Source organism: Scyliorhinus torazame, chromosome 6 (genome assembly GCF_047496885.1).
Source record: "Scyliorhinus torazame isolate Kashiwa2021f chromosome 6, sScyTor2.1, whole genome shotgun sequence".
In the NCBI taxonomy this organism is placed as follows: Eukaryota; Metazoa; Chordata; class Chondrichthyes; order Carcharhiniformes; family Scyliorhinidae; genus Scyliorhinus; species Scyliorhinus torazame.
Window position 1 is genome coordinate 143,267,781 of NC_092712.1, and position 17,586 is coordinate 143,285,366.

General features: G+C 44.1%; 1 protein-coding gene across 2 annotated transcripts in view; it reads left to right on the plus strand.

Moving 5' to 3' along the window:
• The window catches only part of cobl (cordon-bleu WH2 repeat protein), a 685,350-nt gene that overhangs the window by 551,940 nt on the left and 115,824 nt on the right, over positions 1-17,586 (plus strand). For both annotated transcript variants that reach the window (XM_072508841.1, XM_072508842.1), the window contains exons 9-10: positions 12,950-13,307; positions 16,995-17,083. In XM_072508841.1, the coding sequence (XP_072364942.1) occupies positions 12,950-13,307; positions 16,995-17,083 (447 nt within the window). The remainder of the gene's footprint in view (positions 1-12,949; positions 13,308-16,994; positions 17,084-17,586) is intronic.

Genomic DNA, 17,586 nt, shown 5'->3' on the forward strand with positions numbered 1-17,586 from the left:
ATGGCCTCCGTCTATATTTAAAATCCTATTTCTCAGTGTTTTTGCGCATTGATGGGTCTCTCTGAAAAAACAGCTTCCATAATGTAAGAGTTCATCGGTTGTGCAGCATAGCAACATCTCATTCTGACCCTCTAGACAGTTCTACAATCCATATTTAATCCATGCAGGTCGATTGTAAGGAAGATCCTCTAGCAGCATGGCCAGATACTTAAACTTAAAGGGGCAAAATATCATAGGTCCTGAAAACAAGTGCAGGATCACAAACAGTGATTAGCCCTTACCTGTTAAAGAAGCATTCCAACTCTGTACTGTATGTTGATTTGCGTGATTACTGCGTTCAGCCAGTACTGAAACCACTTTTGAATGTCTGTGCGACCAAATGGAGAGGTCCAATTTGTGACCAGCTAGCATTCTGGTTGGAGACGGCACCTAATCCTTTCAGGTACCGTAAAACTGAAATGCGGCCAGGCAGTGGTGGAAGAGCAAGGGATGGAAAAGCAGAAAAACAGGCATTAAGGTGAAATATTGGCTGGAATTTTCCAGCCGTTGGGATTCTCTGGTCTGGCCATCAGTGCACCCCCATCCACGGGTTTCACGGTGTCATGGGATGGCTTCAATGGGAAATCCCATTGACAAGCAGCAGGAGTAGCAAACAGCGTGCCTAAGAGAAACACGCGACTGGCAACCAGAGAATCTAGCCCAAGATCAGATATGAGTTGCCAGAGTGGACTGGGATTATTCGGTAAGGAAAATAGTACACGGCCAATATGTTCCAATAAAGAAAATAGGTGGGACCAACAAATCCAGTGAACCCTGGATATCAAGGAATATATAACATTGGAGAAAGAGATACCGAGGACTCAAAACAGCAGAAGCCCCGGAGGAATATAGAATGTGTAAGAGGGAACTTAAAAAGGAAATTAGGAGAGCAAGAAGGAGACATGAAAGGAGGCTGGCAGGTAAAATAAAGGAAAATCTTAAGTTGTTTTCAAAGTACATTAAGGGTAAAAGAATAACTAGGGAAAGAGTTAAGGCCCACAGTGGTAATTTGTCTGTGGAGCCGGAGAACATGGGTAGGGTTCTAACTGAATTCTTTGTGTCAGTGTTCATGAGTGAGAGGGACGATGTGGATCACGAAATCAAAGAAGGGGACAGTGATAAAATTAAAGAAATTAACATAGACAAAGAGGAGTTTCTGAGTGGTCTGGCAGGCTTAAAAGTAAATAAATCTCCAGGGTCAGATGAAATGTATCCCAGGCTGTTGAGTGAAGCAAGGGAGCAAAAAGCAGTGGCGCTGGCAATAATTTTCAGTTCCTCTCTAGCCATAGGAGAGGTGCTTGAGGACTGGAGGATAGCCAATGTGGTACCTTTATTCAACAAGGGAGGAAGGGATGCACCAGGAAACTACAGGCCAATCAATCTAACCTCAGTGGTGGGGAAACTATTGGAAGCAGTTCTGAGAGAACAAAATTAATCTGCATTTGGAGAGGTAGCGATTAAACAAGAACAGTCATTGGTTTTGTTATGTTCTACCAACTTGAATTAATTTTCAAAGAGGTGACCAGGTGTGTATGTGAGGGCAATGTACTTGATGTAGTCTACTTGGACTTCAGCAAGGCTTTTGATAAGGTCTCATATGGAAGAGTGATGGCGAAGGTAAGAGCCCATGGCATCCAAGGAAATTTGGCAAATTGGATCCAGAATTGGCTGAGTGGCAGGAAGCAAAGGATGATGGTCGAGGGGTATTTTTCTGACTGGAAGCCTCTGACCAGTGGGGTCCTGCAGGGTTCAGTGTTGGGGCCCACGCTATTTGTGGTTTATATAAATTATTTAGACTTGAATGTAGGAGTGTTGATCGTTATGTTCGCGAATTATACGAAAATTGGTGGAGTGTTAAAAAGTGAGGAGGAAAGCTTCAGATTACAGAAGGATATAGAAGGGCTGTTCAAATGGGCTGCTCCGTGGCAAATGGAATTCAATCCGGATAAATGTGAGGTGATGCACTTAGGCAGGGCAAACAAGGTAAGGGAATACTTGATGAACGACAGGGCCTTGAAAAGCACAGAGGATCAGAGGGACCTTGTTGTACATGTACACCGGTCCCTTAAGTTAGCAGGGCACATGGATACAGTGGTAAAGAAGGTATATGATATACTTCCGTTTATTAGCAGAGGCATAGAGTTTAAGAGCAGGGAGGTAAGGCTGGAGGTGTATAAAACATTGGTTAGGCCACAGCTGAAGTATTGTGTGCAGTTCTGGAATCCACATTATAGGAGGGATGTGGTAGCACGGGAAGGATATAGAGGAGATTTACCAGGATGTTGCTTGGACTGAAACGTTTTAGTTTTGAAGAGAGGTTGGATAGTCTGGGGTTGTTTTCCTTGGAGGAGAGGAGGCTGGGGAAGTGGGGGGGACATTATGTACAAAATTCTGAGGGGCATAGATAGAGTAGACAGGATTAAGCTTTCCCCCTTGGTGGAGGGACCAATGACCAGGGGGGCATAGATTTAAGGTAAGCGGCGGGAGGTTCAGAGGGGATGTGAGGAAAACGTTTTTCACCCAGAAGGTGATGGAGTATGGAACTCATTGTCTGAAAGGGTGGAGGAGGCAGAGACCCTCATAACATTTAGGAATATTTAGATGTGCACTTGTGATGCCAAGGCATACAAGGCTATGGGACATGTGCTGGAAAATGGGCTGAGAATAGTTTGGTGATTGTTTTTGACCAGTGCAGACACGATGGGCCGAAGGGCCTTTCCTGAGCTGTAGACTCTATGACTCATTGTACAGTAGGAAAATTGACAGTCAATTGATGAATCTGGTAAATCAACTAACCTTTCAAGTTGCTTGGGAGCAATGGAGATCATGAGAGCCGAGTAATCCTGGTTATAATTTCAGGATTGCTGAATTAGTCCGAGTTTGTTACTTAATGTTAGGTCTATTTGGAATAAATATGCTTCCCAAAATCATCTTGAATAAGCTGGTATGTTTTCAGATCAATCATGGTTTTGTTCTGCTATTTTTATTAACTTTAATCCATGGAAATTGAGGAAAAACAGCGCGAAGAAACGTAATGCTTACGCAGTCAAACGGCAGGGTAGCGCAGTGGTTAGCTCTGTTGCCTCACGCCGCTGAATATCCGGGTTCAATCCTGGCCTTGGGTCACTGTCCATGTGGAGTTTGCACATTCTCCCCATGTCGGCGTGGGTCTCACCCCCACAACCTAAAACATGTGCATGGTAGGTGAATTGGTCACGCTAAATTGCCCCTTGATTGGAAAAAAATAATTGGGTAGTTAAAAAATTTTAATTTAGAATAATGTTCACACAGCATACGGATCTCATTTTTAACTCAAAAGATGCTCATGTAAGACTTTATTTTTTTGAAAGTGGATTTTGGGAAAGAAAAGTTATCTGGAAGACATTATTTTCTGTCGCTTCAACTTCTCATTTAAAACTAATTGCCCGGATTTGCATTTGCTACTGTTTTGAGAATGATGAAATGCTTTGCAATGAGATTAGATAACTTTGAATTCAGTGTTATAATATATCTTTTGAACATCTGTACAATTACCACTGCCTCCGTTACATTCAAGTAATTATCAGGATTACAGGAGTGATTTACCATACTCCTTATTCTGTTGAAAAACTTGAAATTTGCTGGCAAGCATTCTGTACTTACTGTGTTTTTCACAGGAACATTGCATTTTCATACTGAAAGTATTTTTAGTGATTAATTAATGTGCATGAGTGTTGACTTGTTTGTTCCAAATTATCATTAAGCATGTATCCCACTGTCTTTTGCTCTGTCTCTCATTCAGACACAGATCGTGAAAACCATGACAAATTCCTCTCATAGTGAACTCTTTTATTGGTAACAGTTTAATTGAAGATTTTTTTTAAATGCAGGTTTTATGAAAAGGCCATCTTCTTCCTTTTCAGTTGAATCCCTCTATAGGTTCCATGCTTCAACAGGCCTGTTGATCCCCGTCAGTCTCCAGGACTGAATACACAACTCAATTTCATCTGCAAAATTTGGAATTCTGCTTAGTTTTCATTTAAGACAATAGTTTAGGGGTATTTTTTTAAATCCAGGGTTTATAGTGGCGAATGACAATTCAGGACCTCATCTTGAAATCATAGACTGTGCAAGTGTGCTGCCTACACACTTGAATTCCCTCTCGAATGCCAGATAATTGAATCATTCATTAAACCTTACAAACAAGAGGGATACCAGTGTTAATCTATCGGGTATTCTCCCTTCACTTCTAACATACTGCAACTGTTGCCATTAAAAAATCAATTAACTTTACAAATTATCATCATAGAATTTACAGTGCAGAAGGAGGCCATTCGGCCCATCGAGTCTGCACCGGCTCTTGGAAAGAGCACCGTACCCAAGGTCAACACCTCCACCCTATCCCCATAACCCACTAACCCCACCCAACACTAAGGGCAATTTTGGGACACTAAGGGCAATTTATCATGGCCAATCCACCTAACCTGCACATCTTTGGACTGTGGGAGGAAACCGGAGCACCCGGAGGAAACCCACGCACACACGAGGAGGATGTGCAGACTCCGCACAGACAGTGACCCAAGCTGGTATCGAACCTGGGACCCTGGAGCTGTGAAGCAATTGTGCTATCCACAATGCTACCGTGCTGCCCTGAATACTCAGCCAATTGACAAATTTGTCATCTTTCATCTCAGGAGCTTTTTGCTTTAGGCTCAAGTCTTCTGCGATAGATTTGCTATTGTGAGCCTATCTTGTTTTCCCTTAATGCGTGAATATTTCTGTTGTGCCTTGGAAGTTCCCATATTGACCCCACTAGTTTTCATTGCTTGCCAGTTATTTAACTTATATTGTTACCTGTATCCATTTAAGGTCATCGCGTCTGTTTCGGCAGCATGTGTGAATCCTTGGTACATAAATTAAAAATGTGTTCCATTGTGTCCTGAACTGAAGATTTTATAAGTCTTCTCCTCACAGAGGCCAACTCCACACAATTAATGTATGCAGAGCAGATTTCACATGTAGCTAACAAGTCATAAAATTACAAGTAAATTAATTTGCCAAATATGTGTAAATAAATATTATCTCAGAAAAAAACTTTTTATAACCTATGAAATATTAAATCATAGACATTTGAAGTGTTTGGACAGAGAAAGTTGCACTTGCAGACATTTTTAATGTACAAAGAACAAGAACAAAGAACAAAGAAAAGTACAGCACATGAACAGGCCCTTCAGCCCTCCAAGCCTGCGCCGACTTTGTTGCCCGTCTAAACTAAAATCTTCCACACTTCCGGGGTCCGTATCCCTCTTTCCCAACCTATTCGTGTATTTGTCAAGATGCCCACTGTGGACTTCCGGTGACGGCGGGCGGGAGGCGGCCGCACAATGGAGAGCCCCCGCTCGGGAACGGCAATTTCAGGGCTTTAAGCCCGGTCCCAGGGTCCACGGAGGCGGCAGAAGAAGGGAGAAGGCACGGAGGAGGCACTGAGAAGATACAGGAGGAAAAAAAGAACAAAGAAAAATGTTGAGGGTGAGCAGAAAAACGGCCGAAAAAAAATGGACGCTCGAGCACCAGGGAAGGCCGCACTGCTTACGGCTGAAGAAATAACCAAGATGATGGCTGCGGAATTTGAAAAGCAGTTGGCGCAGATTGCGAAATGCATGGAGACGGTGAGGAAGGAGATGAGGGAGGCTTTGAGTGTGCTGGTGGAGGAGGCGGTTTCCCCGGTGAGGACGGAGGTGGCGAGCGCAGTGGCGGAGATGCGAGAGCAAGGGGAGGCGCTGAAGGAAGTGGAGGAGACGGTAATGAAGCACGGTGATCAACTTACCTCGATGGGGAAAGAGATGCGGAAGGTGATGGACACGAACAAGAATCTGCAAGGAAAAATGGAAGACCTGGAAAACCGATCCAGGCGATAGAATTTGAGGATTGTGGGGCTGCCCGAAGGAGTTGAAGGACCGAAGCCGACTGAGTATTTTGCCGCGATGCTAGCAAAGCTACTGGGGGAGGGGGAGGACCCCTCCCGATATGAACTGGATTGGGCTCATTGGTCGTGGAGGCCTGTACCAAAGGCGAGTGAGCCGCCAAGGGCAGTGACTCTGTGCTTCCGTAAGTACATGGTGAAGGAGAAGGTCCTGAGCTGGGCCAAGCAGAAGCGGGTGGTGCAGTGGGCTGGAGCTGGTATACGTGTATACCAGGACTTTACGGTGGAGCTGGCAAGGAGGCGGGCTGCCTTCAACCGGGTGAAGAGGGCACTGTACATTAGCAAGGTGCGGTGCAGCATTGTATATCCAGCGAAGCTGAGGGTGACTTACAAGCTCAGGGACTTTTATTTTGGAACGGCGGAAGCAGCGGAGGAGTATGCGAAAGCAGAAGGACTGTGGCAGAACTGACAAACTGAGGAATGGCCATGTGCCGATGTAACCTCATGACTGTATTTTCTTCTTTTTTGTATCACTGCGCGCGGGTGTAGAGACTAAAGGAGCCAATGTGGTATATATTTGGACGAGGGAAGGGACGGGACTTTCACTCGAAATGAGAGTTTGTTGGGGTGTAGGTGGATAGGCGGAGTTTGTGTGCTAAAAGGGGATCTTTGGGCTTTCCTGGGGCCGGGCAAGTGGGAAAGGGACCCGGGCAGGGGCCTCCACGCTGGCCGGTGCGGGCCAGTGAACGGGAGTGAGGTGGGGGGAGGGGCTGCGGCCATCGGAGCCTGGCAGAACAGGGTCCGAGTGGTCTAGCCGGGGTGGAAAGTTGGGGGGGAAGGAACCGAGGGTAGGGGGAGGAGTTTTGCAAGAGGCAGTGGACGGGAGGAGCTGGAGGTCTGGGGTGGGGGGGTGGGAGCTGTGTAAGATTAAGGGTGACTACGGGTAATCCCTGATTTTTTTTGTCATTTGTTTATGTAAACATGCGGGTTGAGGTTTGGTGGTTAGTGGGTAGATGGGATCGTTGTTGTTATTATGGGGACTGACATATCTTGCTGATTATTGTTTATTGTTGATGGATGTAAATGTGGGAGAAAATGTGAAAATGGAGGAGAATAAAAAAAAAGATGCCCACTGTGATATATGTCAAAAATGGGAGTAGAACCTGTCTCGAAGAATTCTCTCCAGTAATTTCCCCACTACTGACGTACGGCTCACCGGCCTGTAGTTCCCTGGATTATCCTTGCTACCCTTCTTAAACAAAGGAACAACGTTGGCTATTCTCCAGTCCTCCAGGACATCACGGGGCAGCACGGTAGTATTGTGGATAGCACAATTGCTTCACAGTTCCAGGGTCCCAGGTTCGATTCCGGCTTGGGTCACTGTCTGTGTGGAGTCTGCACGTCCTCCCCGTGTGTGCGTGGGTTTCCTCCGGGTGCTCCGGTTTCCTCCCACAGTCCAAAGATGTGCAGGTTAGGTGGATTGGCCATGATAAATTGCCCTTAGTGTCCAAAATTGACCTTCGTGTTGGGTGGGGTTGCTGGGTTGTGGGGATAGAGTGGAGGTGTTGACCTTGGGTAGGGTGCTCTTTCCAAGAGCCGGTGCAGACTCGATGGGCTGGGTGGCCTCCTTCTGCACTGTAAATTCTATGATAATCTATGATAATCACCTGAAGACAGTGAGGATCTAAAGATTTCTGTCAAGGCCTCAGCAATTTCCTCTCTTGCCTCCTTCAGTACTTGAGTATTCTGGGGTAGATCCCATCAGGCCCTGGGGACTTATCAACCGTAATATTTTTCAAGACGTCCAACACCTCGTCTTTTGGGATCTCAATCTGACCCAGGCTATCTACACACCCTTCTCCAGACTCAACATCCACCAATTCCTTCTCATTGGTGAATACTGATGCACAGTATTCATTTAGTACCTCGCCCATTTCCTCTGGCTCCACACATAGATTCCCTCCCCTGTCCTTCAGTGGGCCAAACCTTTCCCTGGCTACCGTCTTGCCTTTTTATGTACGTGTAAAAAGCCTTGGGATTTTCCTTAACCCTATTTGCCAATTACTTTTCGTGACCCCTTCTAGCCCTCCTGACTCCTTGCTTAAGTTCCTTCCTACTTTCCTTATATTCCACACAGACTTTGTCTGTTCCCAGCCTTCTAGCCCTGACAAATGCCTCCTTTGTCTTTTTGACGAGGCCTATAATATATCTCGTTATCCAAGCCTTTATCCTTCGTCCTCATAGGAACATGCCTGTCCTGAATTCCTTTCAACTGACATTTGAAAGCCTCCCACATGTCATATGTTGATTTACCCTCAAACATCCGCCCCAATCTAGGTTCTTCAATTCCCGCCTAATATTGTTATAATTAGCCTTCCCCCAATTTAGCACATTCACCCTAGGACCACTCTTATCCTTGTCCACCAGCACTTTAAAACTTCCTGTCATGAGAATGTTGCTTTAAGAAATTGTGAGCTGCTCATGTTACTGCAGTGATGTCAGAGTGTGAGTTGAGCTGAGCTCTGCTTTTTAGTTTCACTTTGAGAAAAGCTTGGGTATATCTCTGACTTTTTGGTTTCGTTTTTCAGTGTGTTGCAGCTGAAGTCAGCCAAAGCAGCTGTACTGTTGATCTCTCTGCCATGAAGGACTATCTCTTGATCATTTGGTGAATTCAGAAATGTAAATGTTTTCAGTATTGAATGGAAACCCTGATGTGCTTCTGTTTAAAGGTTGTTAAGTCTTTTGGATGTTAAAAGGACAGCTTAAAAGATTACTTAGTGTTGTATTCTTTGGGGGTTATCTTTGAATTAATGGTTGCTAAGATATTCACTGTTTGTTTCAAAAGGTTAACTTGAGTTCATAGAATAAACATTGTTTTGTTTTAGAAAATACTTTTCCATTTCTGCTGTACCACACCTGTAGAGTGGGCCGTGTGCTCCCCATACCACAATCTATTAAAAGTTGTGGGTCTGGTGAACTCCATGATATACTTTGGGGTTCTCTAAACCCTGGCCCATAGCATTACTGAATTGTGATCACTGTTCCCGAAATGCTCCCCTACTGAAACTTCTATCACCTGGTCGGGCTCATTCCCCAATACCAGGTCCAGTACAGCCCCTTCACTAGTTTAACTATCTACATATTGTTTTAAGAAGCCCTCCTGGATGCTCCTTACAAACTCTGCCCTGTCGAAGCCCTTAGCACTAAGTGAGTCCCAGTCAATATTGGGAAAGTTGAAGTCGCCCATCACAACAACCCTGTTGCTTTTACTCCTTTCCAAAATCTGTCTACCTATCTGCTCCTCTATCTCCCGCTGGCTGTTGGGAGGCCTGTAGTAAACCCCCAACATTGTGACATCACCCTTCTTATTCCTGATCTCTACCCATATAGCCTCGCTGCCCTCTGAGGTGTCCTCCCGCAGTACAGATGTGATATTCTCCCTAACTAGTAGCGCAACACCTCCACCCCTTTTACATCCCCCTCTATCCCACCTGAAACATCTACATCCTGGAATGTTTAGCTGCTAATCCTGTCCTTCCCTCAACCAGGTCTCTGTAATGGCAACAACATCATAGTTCCAAGCACTAATCCAAGCTCTAAGTTCATCTGCTTTACCTGTTATACTTCTTGCATTAAAACATATGTACTTCAGGCCACCAGTCCCGCTGTTTTTAGCAACATCTCCCTGTCTGCTCTTCCTCAGAGCCATACTAGCCCTATTCCCTAGTTCTCCCTCAATTTTTTCACCTTCTGACCTATTGCTCCGGTACCCACCCCCCTGCCATACTAGTTTAAATGTAGCTTACCAATTTCTAGTTTCACCATCCATTCTGATAGTCTGAAACTCCATTTCTCTATGTTGATCTGTAAGTCAGCATTTTAAAGCTGCACCAGTTTCATAATGATATACATTTTAACAAGTAACATGTAAAAGCACTGCAAATGCTTACTTCAAGCGGAATTCATTGATCGGTGAATGGGCCATTGGCAACCTCACTACAGCCATTTCCAGAATGTCTGCTGGGATTTAATCCCATTCAGGAAGTCTGTTGGCTGCCGTTAGGGTTCCTGGGGCATATAGGGGGAATTTCCTCCCTGCAAAGCTACCAGCCAATCAGAGCCCAATAGTCCTCCAGTCATGGTAGCACCGAAAGTGGTGGCCACTGTAAGTACTGCAGTAGACTCTAAGAGGTGGATCATCATTGGAGCCCTGGAACCAGTGGGACAGGATTGCTGGGACCAATCAGGCTGGCTCTGAGAAGTGTGGGAGGAGGGGGTCTGCAGTGTGTGGCAGGAAAATCAGTTTGAAGGGTATCCTCCCATAGAGGCGAGGAGGAGGAACTCCCCAGTCTCCTACAAAGCAGCCAGCATGCCCACCAGAGTTTTGCTCGTGGCTTGTCAACATGGTATGGACCCTCTCTAATGCTAGTTGAATAACAATGGAATGAGGTTCATTTGAACCACACTGAGACCAGTGCTCTGGAAAATTGAATCACTAGGCCCTTACAGATGGCGTTAAACTAAATAATGAGACAGCAGGGGAATTCAGTTGTGGGGAAATTTAGAAGGGACAGGGCAATTGCCCAAGGTAGCGAAAAGGGTAATAATAACCAAAGTGGAACAGGAAAGGACAAAGCATACAAACATAAAAGTGCAGGCACAAATTGGATTAGAGAAGGGTTACACAGAAAGAATTGAGGACTTTTTATCTGAAAGCACAAAAGGATGAATTAATGGCATAAATAAAAAAAAGAATATAATGTGACAGCCTTTACTTAGACCGTGGTTGCAAGGTGACCAAGAAATTCCTAAAGGATAGGAAGAAAGGAAAAGGAAGTGAGATGGCTCTGCTTATAAAGAATGAGATCAGTACAGTAGTGAGAAATTATATCTTGGAAGATCAAGATGTAGATCAATTTAAGTGGATATGAGAAATAGCAAGGTAAAGAAATCACTAGTAGAAGTGGTTTATAAGCACCGTAACTGCAGCTACACTGTAGGGAAAAGCACAATCAATAAGTTGTAAGAAAGGTACTGGGGTTATCGTATGGATTTATATACCTCACAGTGATTGAACTAATCAAATTGACAAAGGTTGCCTGAGGACAATGTCTTAGAATAATACAGGCTATTTTAGGCTATGTGTAATAAGACAGAATTAATTAATGATATCATAGGACAGAACCCCCTGACGCACAGGTCAAACCCCAGAACTGGGGAAACGGCATGCTTGGCTAGAGAACTGGGAACGTTTATGGAGCAGATGGGGCAGTGGACCCATGGAGGTTCATGCACCCAGGTGAGAAGGAATTCTCGTTCTTCTCACCAGTGCACAAGGTCCACACCCACATCGACTTCTTTGTAGTGGGGAAGTTGGTGTTTCCAGAAATAGTCAGAACCGAGTACTGGAGGCAGGAAGGATCCCAGAGGACTGGAAAGTGGCTAATGTAACACCGCTCTGGTCAGACCCCATTTGGAGTATTGTGGGCATTTTGGGCCCCATATCTAAAGAAGGATGTACTGGCCTTGGAAAGGGTCCAGAGGAGGTTAACAAAAATGATCCCTGGAATGAAGAGCTTGTCGTATGAGGAACAGTTGAGGACTCCGGTCTGTACTCTTTGGTGTTTAGAAGGATGAGGGGGGGATCTTATTGAAACTTATACAATACCAAGAGGCCAGGATAGAGTGGACGTGGAGAGGATGTTTCCATTTGTCGGAAAAACTAGAGGCAGAGGACACAATCTCAGACAAAAGGGACGATCCTTTAAAACAGAGATGAGGAGGAATTTCTTCAGCCAGAGGGTGGTGAATCTGTGGAACTCTTTGCCACAGAAGGTTGTGGAGGCCAAATCTCTGAGTGTCTTTAAGACAGAGACAGATGGGTTCTTGATTAATATGGGGATTAGGGTTATGGGGAGAAGGCAGGAGAATGAGGATGAGAAAAATACCAACCATGATTGAATGGCGGAACAGACTCGGCTGAGTGGCCTAATTCCGCTCCTATGTCTTATGGTATTCACTTTATTGGTCTGCTTCGTTGAGTTGGCAGCTGCACTTTGTTGATGAATGTATGTAAGTGAATTCTTACAGCATACAGGACACAAACCAAAAAAGCAAACTAATTTCATATTAAACTGTTTGTACAAGTATCATTCATTCTTGTTCCCCCACTTTCTACACAAGGTTTTAATCAATTTTAATGACTCGATTCTCTTTTGTAATCACAGCCTGTTGTCCAGTTCAAGATTGTTAGCATTTGATGTGTAGTTACTTTGATAATTGTTGTTAATCAATAAAAACAAGTTGTACCAAAACATGCGTTCATAATGGAGGGACACAGTGTTAGTTATTTTAGTAAATTAGCTCACATCACTAATTTTTTAAGCTTAAAAATGCCTTCTGGCAATACCGACCAACTTTCTGCACTTCAGAAAATGCGATGAATTATTTTGCTCATTGTATCCCTTCAAATGTTGGTTACCGATTCCAAAGGTTTAATTTGAAAAATATTTTCTGTCCTTCAAAGGAGAAAACTGCTGCCAAAGCTGAATAGCTTTTAAGATTTTTATCTTCCTACGTATATATAAAATACTTGAATTTTCACATTTATCTTGGCTATATTTCAAAATACAGTAAATTTAATAACATGTTCTCGAAATAATTTCCTTAATGCCTAAAGATCAGTAATTTATTAGGAAAATGCTCTAATTGTGTAGTCAGTAAAACAGAATTGTGTAGAATGAGTTTTCCACATGTACTTACAAAGGAGGGGATTCTCCGTCCGCCCATCGACCGGAGAATCCCGCCCGAAGTCATTGGACTTCTCCATTGTCCACATCTCGCCTGTGGCATTCTTGGGGCAGACAGGGTGGAACAATCCAGCCCAAAGTTTAAGTTCAATAGTTAAACAGGTGATGAGTAAATATTGTCATTCAATGCGCTTTCTAACTTAAGTATTTTAAATTGCATTACATCTGTTTTTTATCTTCTGCCTGGATTCTTTCTCAGCGGGGCTGGGATCAGAAGAAGGTCGTGGAGTTGGTGATGATATAATGGAAATAGATCCTGGAAATAGGGAAGAGACTGCATCAGTAAAAAGTCGTGACAGCTTTCACCGAAGTTTCTCAGAATACCTTCCAATAGCAGAGGATGAACTGTTGAATGCTGATGACTCTGAGACTGTAAATTCCCAATCTGATGGATACTCCACAGTCTCCCTCACTGGCTGCCTCAATTTGAGAAACAAAACTGCTACTAAAGAGATCCCACATACCTCATGTAAGGTAAGTGGCACCGAAGAATCAGCATGGAGTAGTGATCAGTCTTCTGAAGAGGAATCAAATTCTTCTGGGAACTACATAAACAGGTATGAACTTTAATGCCAATGTCTACACCTTTTATACACATTGTAACCTAAAATAAGTTACCCTAAATTCACCCTACAGAGCTAAAATAACAATTTTTCCTAATAACTATGCTCAGTATTCCATTAAGTCTAGACTTAGCAGAAGACGACCAGCTAAGAAGAAAGGTGCCGCCTACTTTTCACACATGTATTCTAAACAGTAAAATTACGTATTAATTGGGTTTCTTTGTGACCTTCAGTTAAGCTCTCAGTAGTGCTATTCGCAGGATCACAAATATTTCACCAATTGTATTTTATTACACCTATCATTAGTATAATATTGATATCATGCAGCATTTTAAGCAACTGTTGAGTAACAAGGGAACCATTTGTACAGCACTTGAATAGTCAGATGTAATGTATCTATATTTTGGATGTATGATAGTTAAAAGCACCAACTTCCAACAACATTTTCATATTTTTGTTGGCGAGCAACCTTCATGTCTGTCTGTGGAAGATAAGGGAGCTTTTCAAAACAAATGCAACCGTCCCAATTTTGAAACACTAATCCACCATATCAAAAATATCGCAGCAAATTCTAACTAATTACGAACTAAAAATTCAGAATTTGGCTTTTTAAAAATTATTTTGTGACAATAAATCCACCTCACTCAAATCATACAGCCTTTCCTTTTATTTAAAAATAAATGCATCTCCTGAAATCTATCTAGCTACAGTGTGTATTGTGGCTCGGTTAATAGCACTCTCATTTTTGAGTCACAAGGTTGTAGGTGCAAGATTCATTCCTGGACTTGACCACAAAAATCAATGCTGACACTCCAGTGAAGTACTGCACTCTTGGAGGTGCTGTTATTAAGATATATTAAGACTGGCTCTCTCAGGTGGATGTAAAAGATCCTACACACTGTTTTGAAGAGCGGAGAGTTACCTTGATATCCTGGCCAATACTTCACCTTCATTAAACATCGTAAAAGCAGATAATCTGGCCCTTACTGGGAACTTGCTGTGTGCAAACTGTGTGCTGTTATGGGAACTTGCTGTGTGCAATTTGGCTGCCGTATTTCCTACCACAGCGACAACACTTCAAAAGTACTGTAGAGTGCTTTGGGACATCTGGTAATCACAGAAGGTGTTGGATTATGCAAGCTTTTTTAAATGTCTGGAAACTAAGAAATCCTAGAAAATATGTTTCCGTATTTAATTCATTCATCATCATAAACTTGCACTTATATTTTTGACACAGATCATGGGCAAAATTCTCCGGAAACGGTGCGATGTCCGCCGACTGGCGCCTAAAACGGCGCAAATCAGTCGGGCATCGCGCCTCCCCAAAGGTGCGGAATGCTCCGCATCTTTAGGGGCTGAGCCCTAACCTTGCGGGGCTAGGTCGGCGCCGGACGAATTTCCGCCCCGCCAGCTGGCGGAAAAGGCCTTTGGTGCACCGCCAGCTGGCGCGAAAATGACATCTCCGGGCGGCGCATGCGTGGGAGCGTTAGCGGCCGCTGACGGCATTCCCGCGCATGCGCATTGGAGGGAGTCTCTTCTGCCTCCGCCATGGTGGAGACCGTGGCGGAGGCGGAAGGGAAAGAGTGCCCCCACGGCACAGGCCCGCCCGCGGATCGGTGGGCCCCGATCGCGGGCCAGGCCACCGTGGGGGAACCCCCCGGGGCCAGATCGCCCCACGCCCCCCCCAGGAGCCCGCCCGCGCCGCCTTGTCCTGCCGGTAAGGTAGGTGGTTTAATCTACGCCGGCGGGACAGGCATTTTAGCGGCGGGACTTCGGCCCATTCGGGCTGGAGAATCGCGGGGGGGGGGGGGGGGGGGGGCCCGCCAACTGGCGCGGCGCGATTCCCGCCCCCGCCGAATATCCGGTGCCGGAGAATTCGGCGACCGGCGGGGGCGGAATTCACGCCAGCCCCCGGCGATTCTCCGACCCGGCGGGGGGTCGGAGAATCTCGCCCCATGTCAGTGAAGGACCTCAATTATTTGAAATATGTATTAATGATTTACAAATTGCAATCAGTGTCTTACATAAAGAATGTATGCAAATCCAACATTTTGAAAAATGTTTTGTTTGGAGACAACTTTGTGCCTGGCACGATTGGAACAATAAATAATCACTATGCTGCCAGTGTTGCAACTCTAAAACAGGTGTTCACTTAAAGCATGAGGGGCAATTTAGTAGTAGATATTACCACAAATAAAAATCTCTGAAATTTTGTGTTAATTAATTATGTCACTCTTACTATTTAAAATATTTTAATTTTTATGCACATACTTCATTATTTTTATAAACTATATATCCATATAAAAAGACACCATTGCGAGAGTGACTATCTGAGTATTCAGTATACAGCAGGTAGACATCATGCATAAAATGTACAGATTATATATACAGCGTTGGTTCATGTTGTTTATAAGATATTGGCCCATACCTTCCTGGTTCCCCAGCATCAGATTTGTGGGGTACCCAAGATGTGCTGCAGGATCCATCTAAGCAGTTCCCACGTAAGGAGTCACCTGGCAATTTCGCAGAAGAACTAACAGTTGCACTGGACTGGGAACCGTCTGATGTGTGATTTCAATCGCTAACTTCAGATAGTTCAGCCAGTTTTAGCCCGATAGTTAATCTGAAAGAGTTAAAAGGAAAAAAACCACTAATCTGAAAGAGTTAGAAGGAAAAAAAAGCACTAACTATGTTAAGCACCCAGACCGAGCCCTGCACGGAACATACCACCCCGCTCCCAAACCAACAACCGTGCTCAGACCTGACACCGTGCATGCACCCTCCCTCCCGGGATGACTCCGACATCTTCCCCTGTTGCAATTATGCCCACCCGCCTTCTGACTCTGCTTCCTGCCCTAGATCTCCCCCTGTTCCGACATTGCCCCAGGTCCCACCCATTTGGACTCTACCCCATGAATCTTCTCTCAGTCCAATTCTGAGGGCATCTCCCTTCATTTACTCTACCCAATGTAGTCGGGGGGGTGCTTCCTGCCCCTGTCTCACCCGGCCTGAGGGTGGAAGGTTAGGAAAGATGGGCTTTGCACTCCAAGCAAGGGCAAGTCACTCCGGAATGATAATCCGCCGACAATTGGCCCTCTGAGGAAGTTATACGTCATTATTTCAGGCATAACAGTTCCACAATCAGACTTTGATAACTGAGAGCAATGAAAGAACTGGGCAAGACAAAACCATGCGCATAACAAAGATTTTCATCGATTTGAATTAGAACACTGTATTTGAATACACACTATTTCTTAAATAAAACCATGGAAGTACTCAGCAGGTGATGCAGCGTCCATGGAGAAACAAAAGAGAGTTAATGTTTCAGGTTTAATACCTTTCATTAGAATTTTGAAAAGTTAAAGGCATGAAACAAAGTGAAAGTGGGTGGAGGGGAAGAGACAGGAAAAAGAACAAAAGTGAACATCTGCAATTGGGTGGAAAATTAGATTAAAAATGTCTAAAGGGTTGATGGATTCAAGGTCAAAAGGAATTGTAATGAGACAAGTAAAGAGGCAAAAGATATAACAAGAGGATGTGTGAATGGCAGAAGAAAGAACAGCTGTTGTCTGAAAGCAAAACATTCTTTTGTTATTCTGCTGAAGCAATTGTATACTTAAAGAAGTTGCATTTGTGTTTCCAATCCTTACCTGTGTAACTTCCATTTGAAACTGGCACAAGCACTGGATCTAACTGGAAGAGGGAAGGTGAGCTCTCCAGTGAAGCCCAGATACATCTAACCTTGGCAGAGTTAGATACAGAACTGGCAGGTAAGAATTTGAGCTTTGCTGGGCTTATACATGAAATAATGACAAGTAAGAGTTTATTTTTCTACAAGTATTCCTATCTGTTGCAATATGTATTGAAAATACATGTACTCATATTTTGTATGATATAGTTGTATTAGTGCGTTACATCACACAATTGATGATGTAGAGTACATGCAGCCACTTTGTAGTTTTTATTTATTTGCATCGTCAAGATCAGAGGTTCTATTTTGATCGCAGCAACAGTGTGGAACATAGTATCAGCATTCTAACTCACTGGAACATCCCTTGAGTTTGTTTCCAATGCACTGATGTAGTGACACAGATGATGTCAGTGATGAAGGAAGTGGGAGAAGCACAGCAATGTGAGGCAATGACCCTTGCCTGGGTTGGGGGTAGGTATGCTTGAAATAAAAACAGAAAATAATGGAAATGCTGAACAGGTCAGGTTGCATCTGTAGAATGAGAAACAGTGAGATCAATGACCTTTCATCAGATGAAATATT